At 41.9% G+C, this 18651-nt stretch overlaps 1 protein-coding gene across 1 annotated transcript; it reads right to left on the bottom strand.

Moving 5' to 3' along the window:
* Positions 1-1169: 1169 nt before the first annotated feature.
* NRSN1 (neurensin 1) lies at positions 1170-18325 on the bottom strand. The gene is made up of 4 exons (XM_060164261.1): positions 18261-18325; positions 16382-16454; positions 10942-11139; positions 1170-1568 (listed from the first exon to the last, which is right to left on the bottom strand). Exons 3-4 carry the CDS (start codon positions 11128-11130, stop codon positions 1170-1172), a joined length of 588 nt encoding a protein of 195 aa, XP_060020244.1. The 5' UTR covers positions 11131-11139; positions 16382-16454; positions 18261-18325.
* Positions 18326-18651: the final 326 nt, after the last annotated feature.

Raw genomic sequence — 18651 nt, forward strand, 5'->3', positions numbered from 1 at the left:
GAGAGGATACCAAGGTCATGTGTTCCATTTCCCTCAGGCTAGTTTAAGTCCACAGATTAAATAAAAGTGTAAAGGGATGAGATGAACATTTTACTGGAGAAGAAAATGTCTTCTCTGAGAAAGAAAACCCTCTTTAAGGTTAATATCTACTCAGGGGTTTCTTATTGGAGGATGGCTTACTTTTGTTTTTATAAAAATATGACTGCATTGTATAAACTGCTGGAGTTGGATATTTAGAAGTAGGTGGCATCGAGGCTGCTGATTTGGTGACTTTCTGGGAGTCCAGGTCTGGAAGAATCCCACTGTGGTGAGAGCTACAAGAACACTGTAAACATCCTTGGTCGTGGACACACAATGATGCACGGCAAAAACGGAATCTCAGACATCACAGACCAGGATGCCTGTTCTACAGGTGGGGAAACTGAGGCCTGGGAGGTTAAATGCTTTCCCCAAGATCACACAGCTAGTTAGTAATAGGAACTCAAATTTCTTGGCTTCTAATTCAGTGCTTTTGTACACTGCATAAATAGATTCTCCTAATATTAATTTATTTCCCAAGATTCTAAAGTTGGCAATTTGAGCTCTTTAAGTGGGAAAACACTACAGAAAACAGCAAAAGACTTATGGAGAATTCTGATACGTTTGTGTCTGATTTCAAGAACCTCATGTTAAGTTAGAGTTAAAAGACCAAAGTTTGGGTCAAAATCAGGGAACTTGATTTTTCTGTGAACACAGGACAATATCTTACATGTAGTGAGACAAGGAATGGAAGGCAGCACCACACAGGAAAGATTAGAAAAACCAATACTAGAAAGTAAAACGGACCACGTCAGCCATTGGTAGGCTGGTCTAAACTGTTCAGCGCTTTCCAAGAACACAGAAAATGACACAGAGTCACACTATATGAGAGGGGAGTTCCAGAGAGTTCCTGGTGGGCACCCAGCAACACCTTTTAAGCAGCCGGGTGCATGTGCCCAGGCTGACCCATGGCATCAACGGTTCCCAGGGCCACTGAACGGAATGAGTGTGAGCTCACACACCACACTGCCCACAGCCCAGCACAGCCTTGGGGCAGGTCAACACCAAATCTATATCATTTCCCAAACTGGTCTGCTCCCTTGTAACACTGGGCATAAATTACAGAGGGGAGGACCGGGCTGGAAAATGTTTCAGGTTGCCGCTATGGGCTGGACATTTTGAACCCTGGACAAAGTGACTGGTATCTTTGTTTCTCCCGGGCCTGGAGCTCTTGTAATGGGCTGGGTGTGGGCCTTGATGTCTGCGATTCGCTCTTTAAACTTTTGCTGAAGGAATTTCTCTTCTTTGGAGTAGCTTTTTGCGAACACTGACATCAGCAGGCACCCTGCCATGGACGTGCCCCCGATGCAGAAGAGCACGGCGCCCGCCAGCTTGCACATGTCAAGGGCTCCATTAAACTGGACAGCGTGTGTGTCCACCATCACGAAATTGGCCTCACCAAAGGCTTCGATTTTGGGGGGCACAAGAAAGCCCACTGCCAGGACAGTCAATCCGAGAATCACGAAGACTGTGCCCAAGATGAGTCCAACCTAGCGAAAGACACAGTGAAATAAGACAGAGTAAACCTGGTACTTCAGGTCTCCAGGGCAGGACTGGCCTTGTTTTCTGAGAGAAGAGACTTTCCCCAGTCACTTCTAATTTGTATGAGAAGCCTGCATAATTTTTGTAGTTAAAAAAGAAGGTGAAGGAGGACTTTTCTGATTTTGATGCCAACCAGGAACTGCAGCACTGCCTTGATTTTTCCTTTGAGCTTCCTGTTTGTCCAATGCTTTGCAATCAACAGCGCCCCCTTTGGTTTACTTTGTCTTGTTTGGTCTTGAGCAAGAGAAAAGCAGCCCGGATACCCAGGAGCTGGCCTTACTCTATCCACTAGGCTTTGATGTTCTTAGAAGCTGGCCTGGGGCCCCCACTGATACCATGTTGTTTTGTGGGCACAGTCAATCTTGCAGAACCTCAACATCAGACAGGCTCATTCTGCACCCATGATGAAGTGTGACAAACCAAGGCCACTTCATAATTTTGTCTAAGCGCAGACAAAAACAAGGTCATTGTGCAAACCACAAGATTCTGCACACCTCCCACCCCACCCAATATAAATGACTGCTGCTTCTTTACAGTTACAGTCTTAGTCTCACTCTAGTCCGCCCTCTGTATAGATAGGATTTATTAAGATACCCAATCATAGGATCATTCCTGATAATCCAGAGTGAACTCTGGCTCCTGTAGACTTCCCAAACCCCTGCAATCCCAAGTCACCCAACTAAAGCCCACATCCTATAATACATCCTTTCTTACACTCTCTTACTGAAATGCCCAGGAGCCCCTATGGTGTCATTCTGTCTCACTGTGATGAGTAATATACTCAACTTGTTCAACATAGAGGTGATTTCGGCAGGTGGCCATCGACAGTCTGTGTAACTACTCACCCCTTCCCCAAGCAAGTGAAGAAGGAACCATCATTACCAGTTTATAGGCAAGGAAATGTAGCCTCGTGGAGGGTAGGTCACTGCCCCAAAGATAAACAACTGGCAAGTAGCAGAGGATGGGCTAGAAGCCACAGATCTGACCTCCAGGCCAGTGCTCTTTCTCTTCTAACATGTAGCTGTTTGGGCTTTACTTGTGCAGATGTTGAGAAATGTTAAGAGCAGCAGATGGAGATGAAACTGCATTAGCTCAAGTTCTAATAAAATGTAACCCACTGAAAATGGAAAGTAATATACCATTTGGCAGTTTAAGCTCGGAGGTTTGGAATTAACAGACTCAGCCTTGGATTCTAGCACTGCCAACTAGTACTTGAATCATAGAAGGAAAGTTACTTAAATACTCTCGTTAATTTTCCCATTTATAAAATGATAAATGATAACAGTACCTACCTCATAAAGCTGTGAGGACAAAACGAGAGCACTCAGCCCTGTGCCTGCCTAAGTCATACATTTTAATAAGTAGATATTATTATTATTATTTGGAAATGTGCCTCTTGTAAAATTATGCTGCATTGGCAAGAGCATTGCAACAGTCACTCAGTACTTGGAATAAAGAACAGCTAATACAGCTTATTTTTTAAACACATTTTTCATTTCCTCCTGTTCCTAATTGCTTTTAGTTAAAATAACAAGGTTGGAAAAATAACCAAATGTATAACACCATTTAATCTTGAACATCTAAAGTATATTTATCTATTTATTTACTATGTTTCAGGGTAATACACTTTATTAGATACTTCTTTAGTAGAGAGTTTGGATAATAGAAAACATTTGCAAATCCATCACTCTAACAAAGGGGGGGAGAGAGCTCATATTATTGAGCATCGATTATGACCTAGGCACTGTGCTTTCCACTTAATCCTCACCAGCATCTTATGAGATGTAGATATTTTTATCCCCATTTCACCTATAAGAAACTGAGGTTTATTGGATTGAAGAAACATAGTTCAAAGTCCACTCTTTAAGCACGTGGTCTCTAACCCAGGTCTGCATGACTTCTAAGACTTCATTCTCCCATGATACTTCACCGATTACTATTTTGTACATTACCTCTATAATTTAAAAAAAATTACAATAAAGTTTTAGTCACCATATACGAACAAATTTCCATTATGTAATAGTGTAAAGAAACTGAAAAACCAACAAAAAGAGTCAGTATAATGTCTTCTGGAAAAAAAGAAAAACTATTGTACATAAGATATAAGTACTGCAGAAAAAATTGGGTCGTAAAATCACACTTTGGATGGCTTTCTACATTTTTTGAAGAATGGTGTCAAATTCACCTTCAAAGACTAACCGTTACAATATTTAAAAGATGACTCACGTTGGAATATTCTGAATGCACAAACTAAATTAACTTAAATATCCATGGTGACATGCTTCATATGTCACTAAATTACCTCCCTCCTCAAGAACTGGTACAGATTCTCAAAAATTGAGGGCAGCAAAAATGTATCCATCTTCGGTTCTAAGGTTCTTAAGAGCAAGGGAGGCCAGGGTGCTCCATCTTCTATTTCTGTCTTTCTCTCCGCAGCAGTCAGTCCAGCCTGTGTCCAATATATATTCCTGACTGACTCACTTAAACCACCAGACTGCTGAATCCGGAGCCAGGTGATTGATTCTCAGAGCAGTCTGTTCCTCAGTTGAGCAGTGCTTTATAGATTAAAATCCACTCTTGGAATATCACTCAGAAGCTAAAAGGCAAACCCTGCCTTGCAGATGGCAGAACTCCTGCTCATTTCAAGAACTGGAAAGTGGCTGGCCTCCCCAAGCCTTCTCCCTATTCCCTGTTAAATCAGAGGATCAGAGAGAGGCCCGCCATCTGTGGAGGGGAGCATGACGTAATGAATAGTATGTAATGCCCAGGATTCTGAGGGTGCCATCAATGCAAGTCTAATGAGGATCTCCAAAAGATGTGCCCAGAGAGGGACTCCAAACCTGTTAAAACATGTCAGGGAGAGCGTGGGATGGTAGGCATGAAGGGAAAATGCTGGGAATACTTCCCTGAGTGTAGTAGTGGTGAGGAGGGATGCTGGGATATATCAGCTTAATCCTGGTACCATCTTGGAGTACTGAATGGAATAAAAATTTTGGGAGTGATGCCATATGGTATCATAAACTTTGGACACAGCTCTAAGTTGAAGTGGTCCCAGGTCTAAGAGAAAAGGGGTTCTATTAAATAGAGTTTAAGAAATGCAACACAGAGGTTTTTTTAAAAGGTTCTAAGAGAGCAAACCAGCTCTGTTTGGAGCCATGCAAAGAGTTGCAATGCTGCTGGGTGAGGGACTTCCCAGAGTAGCCTGGTGGTGTGGGATGTTAGATCAGCACCAATAGGGAGAGAGAAGGGCCTCTCCAGGTGATGAAAAGCAAACTTTAAAGAGAGCAGCAAGAGCAGTTTTTGTGCTGTGACTTCTGATGACTCTCTTGACTGTGCAAAGGATGGGTGAAAACCCAGTCCCTGCTGTTGGAAAGGAGGATTGGACAGAGGGGAGAGCTTGGATTCCAGAAATTCTGCTTCTGGGGCCCACAAGCCAGAAGCTGCTGTTTTTTGACCAGCATCCCCTTCGTGGTCTGTCTGTGAGCTGATGAGATCTGAAAATGCAGTTCACTCCAATAAGCGGAGCTGGCAGCAGGAGCAACACAGCTGTTCTGGCAGAGAGGAGGCGGTAATGACTGGTGGAGGCAAGAACCAGCATGGCAGGGAAGAGCGGCATGTGGGGAGAGATTGCTGGATGGAGCTAAATGGGAAAGAAGCCTTCTGGGTTAGAGGTAAAATTCAGAGGAAGTGCAGCAAGAGTGAAGACTGGCTTTTCTTCTTCTGCATCAGCCCTGAGGGCTGCTACCCACCGCTCCTTAGCAGGACCTGAGCTCGGAGTGCTGTCACCTGCCAGAGTGATGGCAGATTCTAACTCATCTGTCCTGACCCTCTTGCCTGACCTGCTTGTAGGGACACTGAGCTTTGCAAAGCAGTGACCAGTGCCGGGCTGGGATCAGGTCCTTCCACATATGCGTCACCTGGTACAGTCTCCACAGCCCTCCTTCACCTGGGTAGCAGGATCCTGCATTGGCTCCGCTGCCTTACAGAGGCTCTGTCCCTCCAGCCTGTCAGCACATTCAATCACTTCCATCTTCAAAACCTATTCTAGAGCCCTGTGTCCTCCACTAGCTACTGCTTGAACTCATTCCTACCCTTGGTAGCCAAGCCTAGTCCTCCACCATTTCACTGAAGCCCCTCTCTCTGAGGTCACTGATGACTTCCTAATTGTCAAATCCAATTTTTCTTTTCTTCATTTGCATATTCTGCAGTCATTGATTTTAAGTACTTAGGCTTTCTTAAAACCCTCACCAATGATTATCGCTGACACAACTCTCTTCCACTTCTGTCTTTACCAACTCACTCTTAACCTGCTTTGCCAGACACTCTTAAATTATTGGTGTCCCCCAGGGTTCCAGCCCTGACTCACATCTCTTACTCAATATGTTCTCTCTATGGTTTAATTTGTGGCCGCAGTTTCAACTCGCATCTATATACCAGTGACTTCCAAATGTCCAGCTCCAGCCTAGATTTCTCTCCTGGGCTGTAGCCCCACATTTATGACAGCCAATGGGAGGATCTACACAAAAGTGTCCCAAAGGCTCTGCAAAACCCAAATATTCAAAATGGTGTTCCTTTCTTCTTTCCTTCCCAGTTTTTCTGCATTCCTGCCACCTGCCCATTCACTGAGTCCTTCCTCACATTCGTAGTCAATGGATAATTAAATCTTATTGATTCTATCTCAGAATTCTCTTGAATCTTGTCTCTCCATCACTACAGCTACTCTAATGGTAACAGAGCATTATTAACTCTTGGCCAGATCATTGCAACAGCATTCTGATGGTCTCCATGGCTAGTCTCATCCTTTGTCCATTTTTCAAGTGTCATCTGAGAAATTTTTTTTTTTTAATAATACCACATGGTTTCTCCTCTTAAGGGACTTCCTTATTCATTTCTAGAATAAAACCATCTCCTTAATATCTAGCAAGACTCTGAAGAGAAATCCAAGATGTAAGTTTAAACTCTGACTTAGCTTAAGGGGGAAACTGGAGAGATTGGGACAGGTAGGAGGAGGGTCTTGAGAGAAAAGAGAGGTACCAGCATCATTTTCACTTTTAGTAAGTCTGTGGAGGAAGCGGTCTTGCCTTGTACCTGCCCGTTGCTATTTAACACCCTTTGGGAGATTTCTGATATTGGTTGAGGGAAAGGTAAGGAGGAGGATAACCCTGGGGTGAGGAAAGAACGACTGGGGTAAGAAGACTGCTCCCATTAGTTCATACCTGCAGTACTTCAGCTGTCTGCTGCACCATCAAGTAGCAGCAGTCTTAGTCAAGGTCAAGTGCAAGGGTGAGAAAGAAAAACTCCACCACAGCCTGTTAGGCCCTTGGGCAGAGGCAGTGGGTGGCAGGGGGTAGGTGGGACTGTGTCACATAGATTTTTGCAGATGGCAGCAGTTGCAGGTAAATTAGCAGTGGCGGAGGCCACCATGCAGTAATCCAGAAGCTGTGAGGCACAGAGAATGTGTATAATACTGTGTGTGTGTGTGTGTGTGTGTGTGTGTGTGTGTGTGTGTGTGTGTGTGTGTGTGTGTGTGTGTGTGTGTGTGTGTGTGTGTGTGTGTGTGTGTGTGTGTGTGTGTGTGTGTGTGTGGGCTGTTTACACCTGATTGTGAGACAACCTTCCCAAGAAAGCCTAGCTTTATTATCTTACCTACTCACTGTACTCAGTCAAGCAGGAAGGTTCTGGAGAAACTTCACAGCCTTGCTGAGTCTCTGTGATCTGGCTCTTGTATACATTACCGTGTTCATCTCTTGGCCTTTGTCCTCCACGCCTAACTCTTACCCCAGCCACAGTGAACTGTTGGCATCTCCTGAGCATGCCATCTTCTCTCATGACGCAGCTTCTGCGATGCTCTTCTTTCTATAGTGCTTTTCTGTGCCTGTGAACTCTTCTGTGGAGTCACTTCCTCCCCAGGCTGCATCAGATCTGTCCAGTAAGTACTGCAACAACTGGCATGGTGGATTGTAACAATCTCTGTACACATCTACCTTCCTTATTTGACTGTGAACTCCGTCAGGTGAAGAACAGTGTTGTGTTCACAACTGAATCCCGGAGCCCACCACAGAGGTTTGTGCACAGTGGACATATAAACATGTGTAGAAAGAACAGCATTGTGAGAGCGAGGTTACATCGGTCCATGTGGTAGAGCAAAGTTTCTGGCTCAGGCCCATTTGATTCCAATCCCTGTTCTCATTAAGCCCCTCCTTGCTGCCCACCGCTAAGGAGCTGGCTCACCAGCAGAGTCCTCCTGAGGCTCTGTGAGCGTGGCCCACAGTGAGAGACCCACGTGGCCTCAGCAATGCTATAGTGGAAGAGAGGGAAGGGGGAGCCCACATCTTGAACCACTTACAAGATGCAGGTTGAAATGAAAGAAAAAACATAAGAAAAGTATCATAATAGAAACACGTGCATAATCAGTGCTTCTCTCTGTGTTGATTCAAAGCACTTCATACGCTCGCTGGCATGAGTTCCCTTATATTCCCTAGGAGGAAACCCAAGAATGGTTGGTTTATTCCCTTGGTAGGGGTGAGGTCTCTAAGACAGTGAATTCTTTGGTTTTTCAAGTTGACTGTAGGCTTCTGAGTGCCCAGTCTAGTGTTTTATGGTTAGGATGTAAGTCTAAGATTTGGATTTTGCTGGAATATAATCTCTGTGAGGCCATGGACTTTTGCCTGGTTTTATTCTCTGAAGTAGGTCAAGCACAACAGGCAACAAATACTTTTGGATCTTGTTTGCGTTAAACAGAAGAGAGAAAATACTGAAATCTGAATTCTAGGCTTGGTAATTTACTGAGAGTTCTTTATTGTAAATCCATACCCATGTATTATTTGATGGAGTTATAGCTTCACAACTCGTATCACTACTAGTGCTTTGGAACCACTAGCATTTGCAGTATTCTGTATGTCAGTGGCATTTTAGGCTCTTGGCACAATAGACCTGTGAGGCAAATATTTGTTTTTTTGACATATAGAGAAGCAACCACCCACTTGCCTGGGTAAATACAAGATGTGCCAAGCTTGGCTATGTATTTCATTGGTCCAGGCCAGTACGGAGTCATCAGAGGTGACACTTGTACAGAATAAGAAGGCTGGCTTGACCAATTCTAATACAGAGTGCCTGACACTAGTAAGATTTTGAATCAACACAGGTCTTGGGTAATCCATAGTAATAATCACATTACCAATATTTTATTTATTAACTAGATTTCCAGTTTTATTTCTATTTCAGAACTCAGTGTTCCATATGACATTTGGTACTAGGAGCTAATATATTAAGTGCTTATTGAGTGCCTACCAGACATTGTTCTAAGCTCTTTGCATCTATTATCTTATTTAATTCTCACAACTTATGTGGTAGGTACTATAAGTATCACCATTAGAGGCTCATTTAAGGTCAATTAAATTACCCAAAGTTACAGAGCTGAGATTTGAACCCATGTAATCTGAGGCCAGAGTCCGTGCTCATAATCATCACTATGTTACACTGCCTCTTGTTAAACTCTATTGCCAGTACATTGTAACTTTATGTCGGTATCAATGTCAAAGTTTCTGGGATCTTTCGGGAGAAAGTTGGGGATGATCAGAAACCTCCAAAACACAGAATATTAGACCTGGAGGGAATCCGAGGCATCATCTAAAGCTGTGCCTTCTCAATAGCCCTTCCTACATCCTTGTCCTTTTTTTGATTTCTAAATGTTGGAACATTCGATGCCTTCTTCTCTCTTATGTCTATACTCTCTTCCTAGGTGATCTTGTCTAGTCTGGTACCTTATATACACTGTATGTATCAGCGACTCCCAATTCATGAGCTGAAGTATATTTAAATTGCTACTAGAGATCTCCACTTGCATGTTTAATAGGCACCTCCAATGTAGCAATGCCAAAATCAAACTCTTGACTCCCCACCCATCCCACTGCTCTCCTGGTGTTCTCCATCCCAGTGAATTATAACATCATCCACTAAAGAGCTCAGGCTGCGAGTCTAAGTCATGCTTGACTCTTCTTTCTTTCGTTTCTAATATGCCAACATGTACTGACAGCTTGCCCTTCAAACTTTATGCTAAATCTGACTACTTCTCGCCATCTCCATTAACACCACCGTAATCTAAGCCACTATTATTCTTGCCTGGATACTTTAACAGCCTCTTAAATAATCTAGCTGCTTCTATCCTTGCCTTCCTATAATTTATTTTCTGTACTGTAGCCAGAATGATCTTGTTAAAATACTGGTCGGGTCATGTCACTCATCTACTTGAAATGTTCAGGTGGCTTCCCATGGATCTCAAGGTAAAAGCCAAAGTCCTCACTGTCACCTACAAGGCTCCACACACATCATCTGTGTCCTGTTATTTTTCTGAATCCATCATCTGTTCTTTCCCCTCTCTCATTCCTCTCCAACCAGATTGGATCTCTTGCTATTTTTCAAACACACCAGTGTTCCCATTTCAGAGCTTTTGGACTTGCTATTTTCCCAGCCTACAGTGACCTTCAGCCAGGTAATTTTATGGTTTACTCCCTGGTATTTGCTCAAAGGTCATCTCCTCTGACAGGCTTTCTGTGATCAGCACAACTAAATACCAGTTCTCCATCCTTCCCTATCCTCTTATTCTGATTTATTTCTCTTCATAGCACTTGCCACTACCATTCTGTTGTGTGGTTTATTTGTTTATGGTCTGTTTCCCACGATAGATTGTAAGTTCCTTGAGGGCAAGGGACTTTTTCTTCTCCCATTTACCACTTTAATTTCTGGTACTTTGCAACTTCTTGGCACAGAGTAGGTGCTCACTAATTATATGCTGAATGACTGAACTTATTGTCTAGTGAGGCTCCTTCCACTTGAGGAAGCTGAAGCTCATAAAGCCTCATGACCACATATCCAGGAGAGGCAGAGCTGGCAGACTGACCACTGTATTATGTCTCAGTATTAACTCTCTCTAATATCCAACTGTTTCTTCTAATAATTATTGTAATTTGTCAAATGATACTTACCAAACCTTAAGGGAGGCTGAAAGCATGTTTTGCCTTTGGATGGCTGTCATAGTTGGTGAATTTAGTGGCATGTTAATAACAATAGCAAAAATAATAATTAATGATGGCAATTATATCTATTTATGTTTAACCTGCAAATCAACAATTGTGCTGTGTGTAGAGGCTTTCTTCAGCCCAAGGGTTATAGTCTCCTTTCCTAAGGAAGAAAACTGAACTTAGTGACACTGAGAGGGATCCACACACAGAGTCCCAGACTTCTCAGTTCTCTATAGCTGAGTTATTTCCCATATCAAATGACTTCTCCACTTCCTGAGTTAAACACATGCTCTTTACTTACCTTCCAGAATACTGAGCTCCACCTGTTAGGTGATCTCTGGATCTGGAAATCATCCTCATACTCCCAGATCGAGGTGGTACAGTCCTCATAAAACTGGTGCAGGTAGGACCGGACTCCATAGCGCTGGTACCCGCCCTCGGTAGCAGCCTGTGCCTGCTTGGACCCACAAACGTTGCTGCAAGAACTCATCCTTCCCAGCTGGAATGACAGCACCCACAGGCATCAACCACATGAGCTCTGGCCTCAGGATCAAAAGGCAAATTAAAGGTAAGAACCAGGCTGAATAATGTCAGCCTGTTTGAACAATGCTCTTTTCTGGCAAGAAAAGACATGTTTAAAGACCTGCCTTTTTAACCCAAGCCGCTCTTCTCTACTGAATGCAAAATTATCCCAAACACTCAATGTCTAGAACTGGTTCTCCATAAATGAAACAAGACATAACAGCACAGCTCACTTAGATGATGCAAAAATTTAAGCAGGAAGCACATGAGAAATGGCAACAAAGAAGCTGAGATTTTCAGTGTCTTGACAAGAAATCTTTAATCTCTTAGAATCTAGTAGTCTTTACACTTCCATGTTAAAGGATTAGGAAGGCACTCTCACTTGGTACAGATGGAATTTGTCCTGGACTGTCCTCTTCAATGCTTAACCATGTTCCCTTGTGGAAACTACATGGTGTTACGTAGCTATTTGAAATTTTGCCTTCGGATCTCATGTATCTTGCTCTAACAATTGTCAAGTTGTACAGAAGCTTTATTAAAAAGTTGCTTCATGCTTTATCACAAATGGCTTGGCCAATAATTGATACCTCACTGACTCTAACTCCAGATATTTCAGGCATTATTTGTGGATACATCTGTCCACGTGGGATGCTAGAGCATAATGCAGAAGGTAGACCTGCCTTTTACTATTTCCCATTAAGTGTCTACTATAAATAAAAAATTCAGAGAATTGTTTAATGACACTAAGCTCTGGGTGGGTTGTTTGGGACTCTGCCTTCTTCAGATGGAAATTTCAACTTGATCTGATCTAATTTGACCTTAGAGGCATGTGGTTAATAATTCATGGTAAAAAAAAGGAATTACTGAAGGACAGAAATTTTGGTGAGTAAGAGAATTCTCAGTTATTCTGTTTGTTCTTTGGTTTTTTGATCTCCATATAAGCAGATAAATAGGTAGCTAGAAATATGAAATACTTTTTTAGATTGTTCAGTTATCCTCTAGATGGTTTTCCCTGTGTGGACATAGTTTTAAACTCTAGACAGTTTTCCCTGTCTCAACATGACAAAGCAAGGAACGATATAGAAGGAGGATAATTTTCTCACTGACCCAGGTTCTCAGGACCTGTGCTATAATCCAGGCAATAAGAAGACATATTAAATGTTTTCAATTACTTGCCAAGAAACCAAGTAGTAATGTTTACCTACAAGAAAAACTTAATCTAAAATTCTAGCAGGTGTTCCTGTGTGGCCACTTAATTTGGTTGTATAGAATCATGGGGCTAAAGTCAAAGTTGAACCCAGGGACTCACTGTCCCATGGCCACAAAGTGAACCCTTAAGAATATCTTGTAAATGTGTGCCCTCAGCCACAAGTGGGTTTTGGTTAGAACATGTGGTCAAATTCAGGAAAATGTGGCCCTGACCTTAGAAAAATGATGCAAACAGGTGTAACTGATGGTGACTGATAACCTCATCTTTTAAAGTGTTGGTCAATGTTACATTTAGTGCCTACCTCCTAGTGACTTCTTCCTGTCTCAGGTCCAGCTACCATCTAAAGAAATCACCCAGGAGGAGAGATCAGGAAAGGAAATTTATTTTTGTTTTTTTGCTTTTTAACATTTCAGAAGGATATTATTTCATAAAAAAATCAAGATTTCAGAAGGGACTTTGCCTGATTAGAGCTGCAATGTCTGATGGACCAAATTCTTTTGTTAACCTAGTTTTCATATTTTAAATGCTAGGATGATCTCTTCAGTACCTTTTATTTAATGCTTACACAAAGAAGATGATTAATAAGGGGCCATTACTAGTGATATCCAAGTAGAATAATTTTAAAGGCACTTTCTTTTAAGACATTCTAATAAACTTTCAGTCAAGGGGAAATGGGATTAGTATTACTAAGTCTGCTTTGTCACTGAAGAAACTGAGGCAAAGAAAAATCATCTGCTACAGTTTATATCATGAGTCAGGGAGCAGATGAAAGATGACAATACAGTAAACAGGAGTATAGATTGAATCATATATTTGCATAATCAGAACCAACTCATACAAATATATATGTTCAGGTTTTCAATAAAGCATTGGAGACTTTAACATGAAAAAAGGACAAAAATAGATATGATAGGAATAAAAACAATCCCTCATAGCAACAGTAAGAGTTATCTTCCTTAGATGCTAAAATCATTCTTTCTCAGGATTTAGCTTTGGTGCAGAGCAGGACCTTGTGACATATTGTAGTCATTCCCTGCACTGCTTGTTTCCAGCACACTAGGTTAAATGTTTCTGCTTTATAGGATGAGACTCAGTAGTCCAACTTGGTTAAACACAATATAGGTAAAATCATAAAAGAGATAGAAAATGTCATAAAACAAATGCTTTTGAGCCTGAGTGATAGATGGCTCTACTCTAAGTCAGAATAGATTTTTAGTGATGTTAGATACATTCCAGAAGAGAAATCCCAACAAATCTTATTCTCCCCTCCAGGCGTACAAAGTACAAGAACACGGCCTGCGCTGTGATAACCACACCGAGCAGAGAATGGGCTCTAATGCTAGTTCTTGATCTGCAGCTTACTGGTTTTGACATCTCAGGTAAGCTCAGTAACCTCTCTGGGCTATGGTTGCATCGTCCTTAAAATAAGATGGCTGGACCAGATAACCTCTAATTCCTTCTAGACATAGATTTTTCAAGAGTTTTTGGCCATGAATTTACAGAATGAGTCGATTATTTTTGTTTGATAAACAACTGGGTTTAGGGATTTCCCATCTCCTCCCATGCTCTCAATGATTGATTGTCAGATTGCTTTATTATAGTGTGCATGAAGCTTTAGTTTAAAAGAGTATATAAGCTACTAGTTAGGTTAGTTACTTGGTATTCAGTAGACTGAATGGTTGTGTATTGTTTATTTGTTCAATAAGTTATTTTAGTATAGTGTATGTTGCCTAAAATAGTAGTCCCTGGGGGGTCTTAGAGGTTTCATACCTCTTTCCAAACATATAATTTGTTGGAATTCACTGTTAGAGGAGACGGATCACTTGGTAGAACATGTATTTTAAAATATAACATTTTAGAGTAGAAATTTTGCACTTGCAAAAACTCAAGAGAGTTACATTCCTCATAGGTAACTTTTTGTCCCAATATAGAAAATGTTACAGTTATTTGGAATCTACCTGGTTGATATACATGAGGTCATTTCATAAAGTCACTTTAAAAGCTGGGCAATGAGTATATGATACACCAGGGTTGAGAAGAAAGGGAAGTTATGTGCAAAGGCGTTTCAGCTTGCCTCAGCATTTATTTAATGAGTAAGGTTTCATGAGAATTGCCGTGTTTGTGTTTCAATAGGTGTAGTAGTGGCAGCAAAAACAGTAATGTTAAATCTATGGCTGCTGTTAGTGATGGATCCTGAAGGGGCTCCTTTCTTGAGAGAAAGACTTAACATCCTAGGAAGTACATGCATAGGGGGAGGTGAGTGAAAATATTCTCCAGTATTGTATTTAAATGAGTCCTTGTGAGTTTTCATTTTATAAACACTCTGGTGGAGCCTGTTGCATCTTCACTGCCAGCATGGCCATCGTGATGGAGCACAAGCAGCATAAGTGTCTGGTTACTTGGTCATCTATGAAGGGGGAATTGTTTTCATTTTTCCTGAACGACCTTATGGGTGCTGATAAGTGAGGATCCATCCATGGTTTTCTTCTTTTTATTATTTGTTTATGGTATCTATCTCAACCGCATGCACAGTTATACATTAAATGGATATTCAAACCCCCAAACTCTTCTGAGAGGCTTTCTACAATGAGCATAATCAATATCAGCCCTCTATTACTCTCTATCCCCTTGTCTAGATTTGTTCCCCTTCATAGAACTTGTTATTACCTGATCCTCTGTTATGTGGTTTATTTGATGGTCTGATAGAACTTGTACATGATAAACTGTAAACTTCACCAGGGCAAGGACATTTTCTGTCCTGTTTACCACTTTGAAATTTCTTGGCACAGAGTTCCAGATGGGTTGGTGTGGATGATGGCCTGAGTGGTCCTTGATTTTTCATTCCTCCCTTCCTTCGGTGTTTTTAAACCACTAGTTATATGCCAGATTACGTGAGACGGTGCTTACAAAGATGAGTGGGACACACATTTTGCTCTCAGTTGACTCGGGTTAGAAGAAGAAACACTTCTGAAGCAGTAAGTGCAACAAAATGGGCACCAAAACGAGGTATTTGCAGCAGGAAGAAGTATAAATGCTGAGAATCCCTCGAATGATTACTCTATTCAGCAAACAAACTCATGTGTGTGTTACCATGATCTATATGTGTACTACTACACTAAAGTATCAGTTTGTTGGAAATTTGAATTTCAGTCTAATAGAAGCAGTTACTCTTTATTTTACTTGAAAAATGTTCATAGCCATGGAAATAGAAATAAGGCTTTATGCCTCATGAAACCTTAAGAATACCAGAGATTTTATGGTATTTGTCTACATGGTCTCCTTGAGAGAAGAGAGGCAGAAAACTGAGGCACAAAAAGGGTGAGTGTTTTCCCATGGCTCTATGTGTGAGTCAGTTGTGAAGCCAGGCACAGGCCCTGTTCTATTTATTCTCTCTGAAAGATCACTCAAGTTTTCATACTGCGCTTTTCTCTCCCATAAAATCATTCTGAGATAATGAGAGTGAAGTTCCCATTAGAGACACTTTTCCACAGGGCCAGTGCTGCAAGGTATAGGCGCATAGCTGATTTAGACCATTTATCCAACACTACACCAAAAGGTCAATTCGCTTAAAAGAATCAGTTAGACTCAAGAGTGGATACAGGAAGGCATGAAAGCCTGCTAACAGCTTTTTCATATTTAAATCAGGCATTCTAGAATTATATAAGCATAACCTTAAAACCTGAAAATGTATTTTTACCAATGAACCATTTCAGAGATATTTTATTGTCCTGGAATAGTGGTAGAGATTGTGGCTCTGCACTGTGAATTTTTATTTCCTCTAAGTCAGTGGCTATGCAGCCACTTTTATAATTTTTAAAAAAGGGGGTAATGATACGCAGTTATCTTATTACTTTGCCCCTTTGAGATGTACTTTTAAGTAAGGTAAAATAAAGTCCAAAACCGCAATGAGAAGAGAAACAGAACCCATATTCTCTTTAAACCTCTTCTTTATCGATGTGCAGGCCAGAAGGTGCTTATGAATTTACATGTGACAAGGTTTGAGTCTTACCTTTGAAATCCTCCTCTTCCTCTTCTTGTTGTTTACTCTTTGACCTTTCCTTTTAATGGCTCATTCTTCAAACCTATTTAAGAACAAAAATCTCTGCAGAATGTGATCCAGATAAAAGTCTAAACTTCATAAGTCATTTTTATAACTTGTAAAGAATCATTTAATATTGACAAAAACATTGACAAAGGACTTCCTGTTCAAGAGCAAAGATAGTTTTTTCTTTTTTACAAAAGTATAACATATTTTATAACTTTTTAATGGGCTCTCATGAGAGTTTATAGAGTCAATGAAACAATATAAATGAAAAGGGCTATGTAAACTATAACACATTATACAAATATATTCTCATTTTGATATAATTCTATTCCATGTAGTCAATAATACCAACTAGACTGACCAATTTGTGTTTTACAAATTGTAAAGAAAAAGATGACTTGCTTCCCAGATACTCCAGACTTGATCTCTTTGGTGCCTATCCCATTATAGTGTAAAATAAATTAATCTTATAGCTATTGTATTTTATGATCCATTTACATGCATTTTAGACTTACTAAGGCTCTTTGGATGATTTACTCATTAGGTTGATTTTTACTCCTATATCCATTTTCTTCCTATCACGATCATGTTACTTTCCATCTGCCTAAGAAAAGCAGGTGCCCATGCAAGATTTAATTAAAAAGCCATTGCCAGCTATAGAGCTATTGGTTTCCTACATTACTGTAGTCATGTGAAATAAAATAACTCGGGCTGTATTTTTCAAGAGGCATTAAGAATTCTTTCTGATGAACAGTTCCCCATCCATATGCAGGAGAATCTCAAAGACTTGAGGAGTGTACGCCTAGTTGAGCCCTGAAAAACTGTTTTCAGTATTTTCCAGGTTCAGTCTGTATGTACCATGGCCAAGCCAGCCTTCTTCAAGACTCATTTATTTGTCCTGAAATTTTATTTTGTGGGTGGTACGTGAGCAGATTTGGACAAAGAAGCAAATTATATTAGGATTCTGGGTCTGGATAAGTAAAAGAAAACAAGTCTGTCTGTCTGTCTCTCATCTGTGCCTGTCTCTCTCATTAAATGTCCCTTCTTTTTATCTGTCGCCTTCCCCCTTTTCTTTGAGGGAATTGACTCCACACATGCCCTTCACTAAAGGCTGGCTTGGTCTGGAGCCAAAGGAGCTCTTCAAGGTGCTGAAAACATTTCTGCTACAGAGCCAGGAACCAATTAAGTATACATAAGCTGTTCAACTCCAGCTCTGTTTTCTTTGAGGTCATCAGCTTTGGTAGGACCCCCACCCAAGCCCCCTTTCTAACAACACGAAGAAGTAGGTGCTGAGATCATATCAAAAACTCAGACGTCTTTAGATACGGCAGAGGAGTGGGGAAGGCAAGGAGGGGGTAAATTCAGCCTGGAAAAGAAATCAAATCAGTTTTGCAAACTCCAAATACATACATTTTTACTCTTATCTAATATTACAACTTTTCTTGTCTCACAGGAAAGAAACTCCTGAGTTTTCCCTGTATACCTCCCAAATTCTTACATAACACAAACCACAAACCGCCAAAGCATGGAGTTAGCTACTCCTAATTTGTACGTGTTCGTGGATTTTAATACGCATGGGTTTTGTAGAGATTTGTGTCCATATAATCGTGAACGAGTTAGGGGTGGTGTGTGTGTGTGTGTGTGTGTGTGTGTGTGTGTGTGTGTGTGTGTGTGTGTGTGTGTGTGTGAGAGACTGAGAGAGAGAGAGACAGAGAGAGAGAGAGAGAGAGACAGAGAAAATATGAATATTTGTGCGCGTGGAGAGAGGAAGGAAAGAAAAAGGAGCGGGAGAAGGACACATCGAGCCTAGAAAACCTCACCCCTGGGCTCCGCAAGGCTTTACCTGCCGCCTGCGATCCCCTGACCCGTGGAGCAAATGCAGCCAGCTAGCCGCAGATCTCTCGCTGGGGTCCCATCGCCGCCACCGCCGCCGCCGCCGCCGCCGCCGCCGCCGCCGCCGCCGCCGCCGCCGCCGCCGCTGCCGCTGCTGCTCCAGCCTAGCTGAGCTCAACCTGCGCGTGATTGACAGCTGGGCGTCCCGCGTGCCCGCGCATCTGAGGCCCGCGCAGCCGCCGCCGCCGAAGGGGCCGGGTCGGCGCTGTGCGGACGTGAGGCGAGTGGGCGGGGCCCGGATTGGCCAGTCCCGCTTCCGGCGCCCCGAGTCTGGTGGTCCGCACAGGAGGGTGGCCGGCCTTCTGGGAGGCTGGTTACTTCGCTCTTCGGAAGCTCCACGG

Source organism: Lagenorhynchus albirostris, chromosome 10 (assembly GCF_949774975.1).
Source record: "Lagenorhynchus albirostris chromosome 10, mLagAlb1.1, whole genome shotgun sequence".
NCBI classification, from domain to species: domain Eukaryota; kingdom Metazoa; phylum Chordata; class Mammalia; order Artiodactyla; family Delphinidae; genus Lagenorhynchus; species Lagenorhynchus albirostris.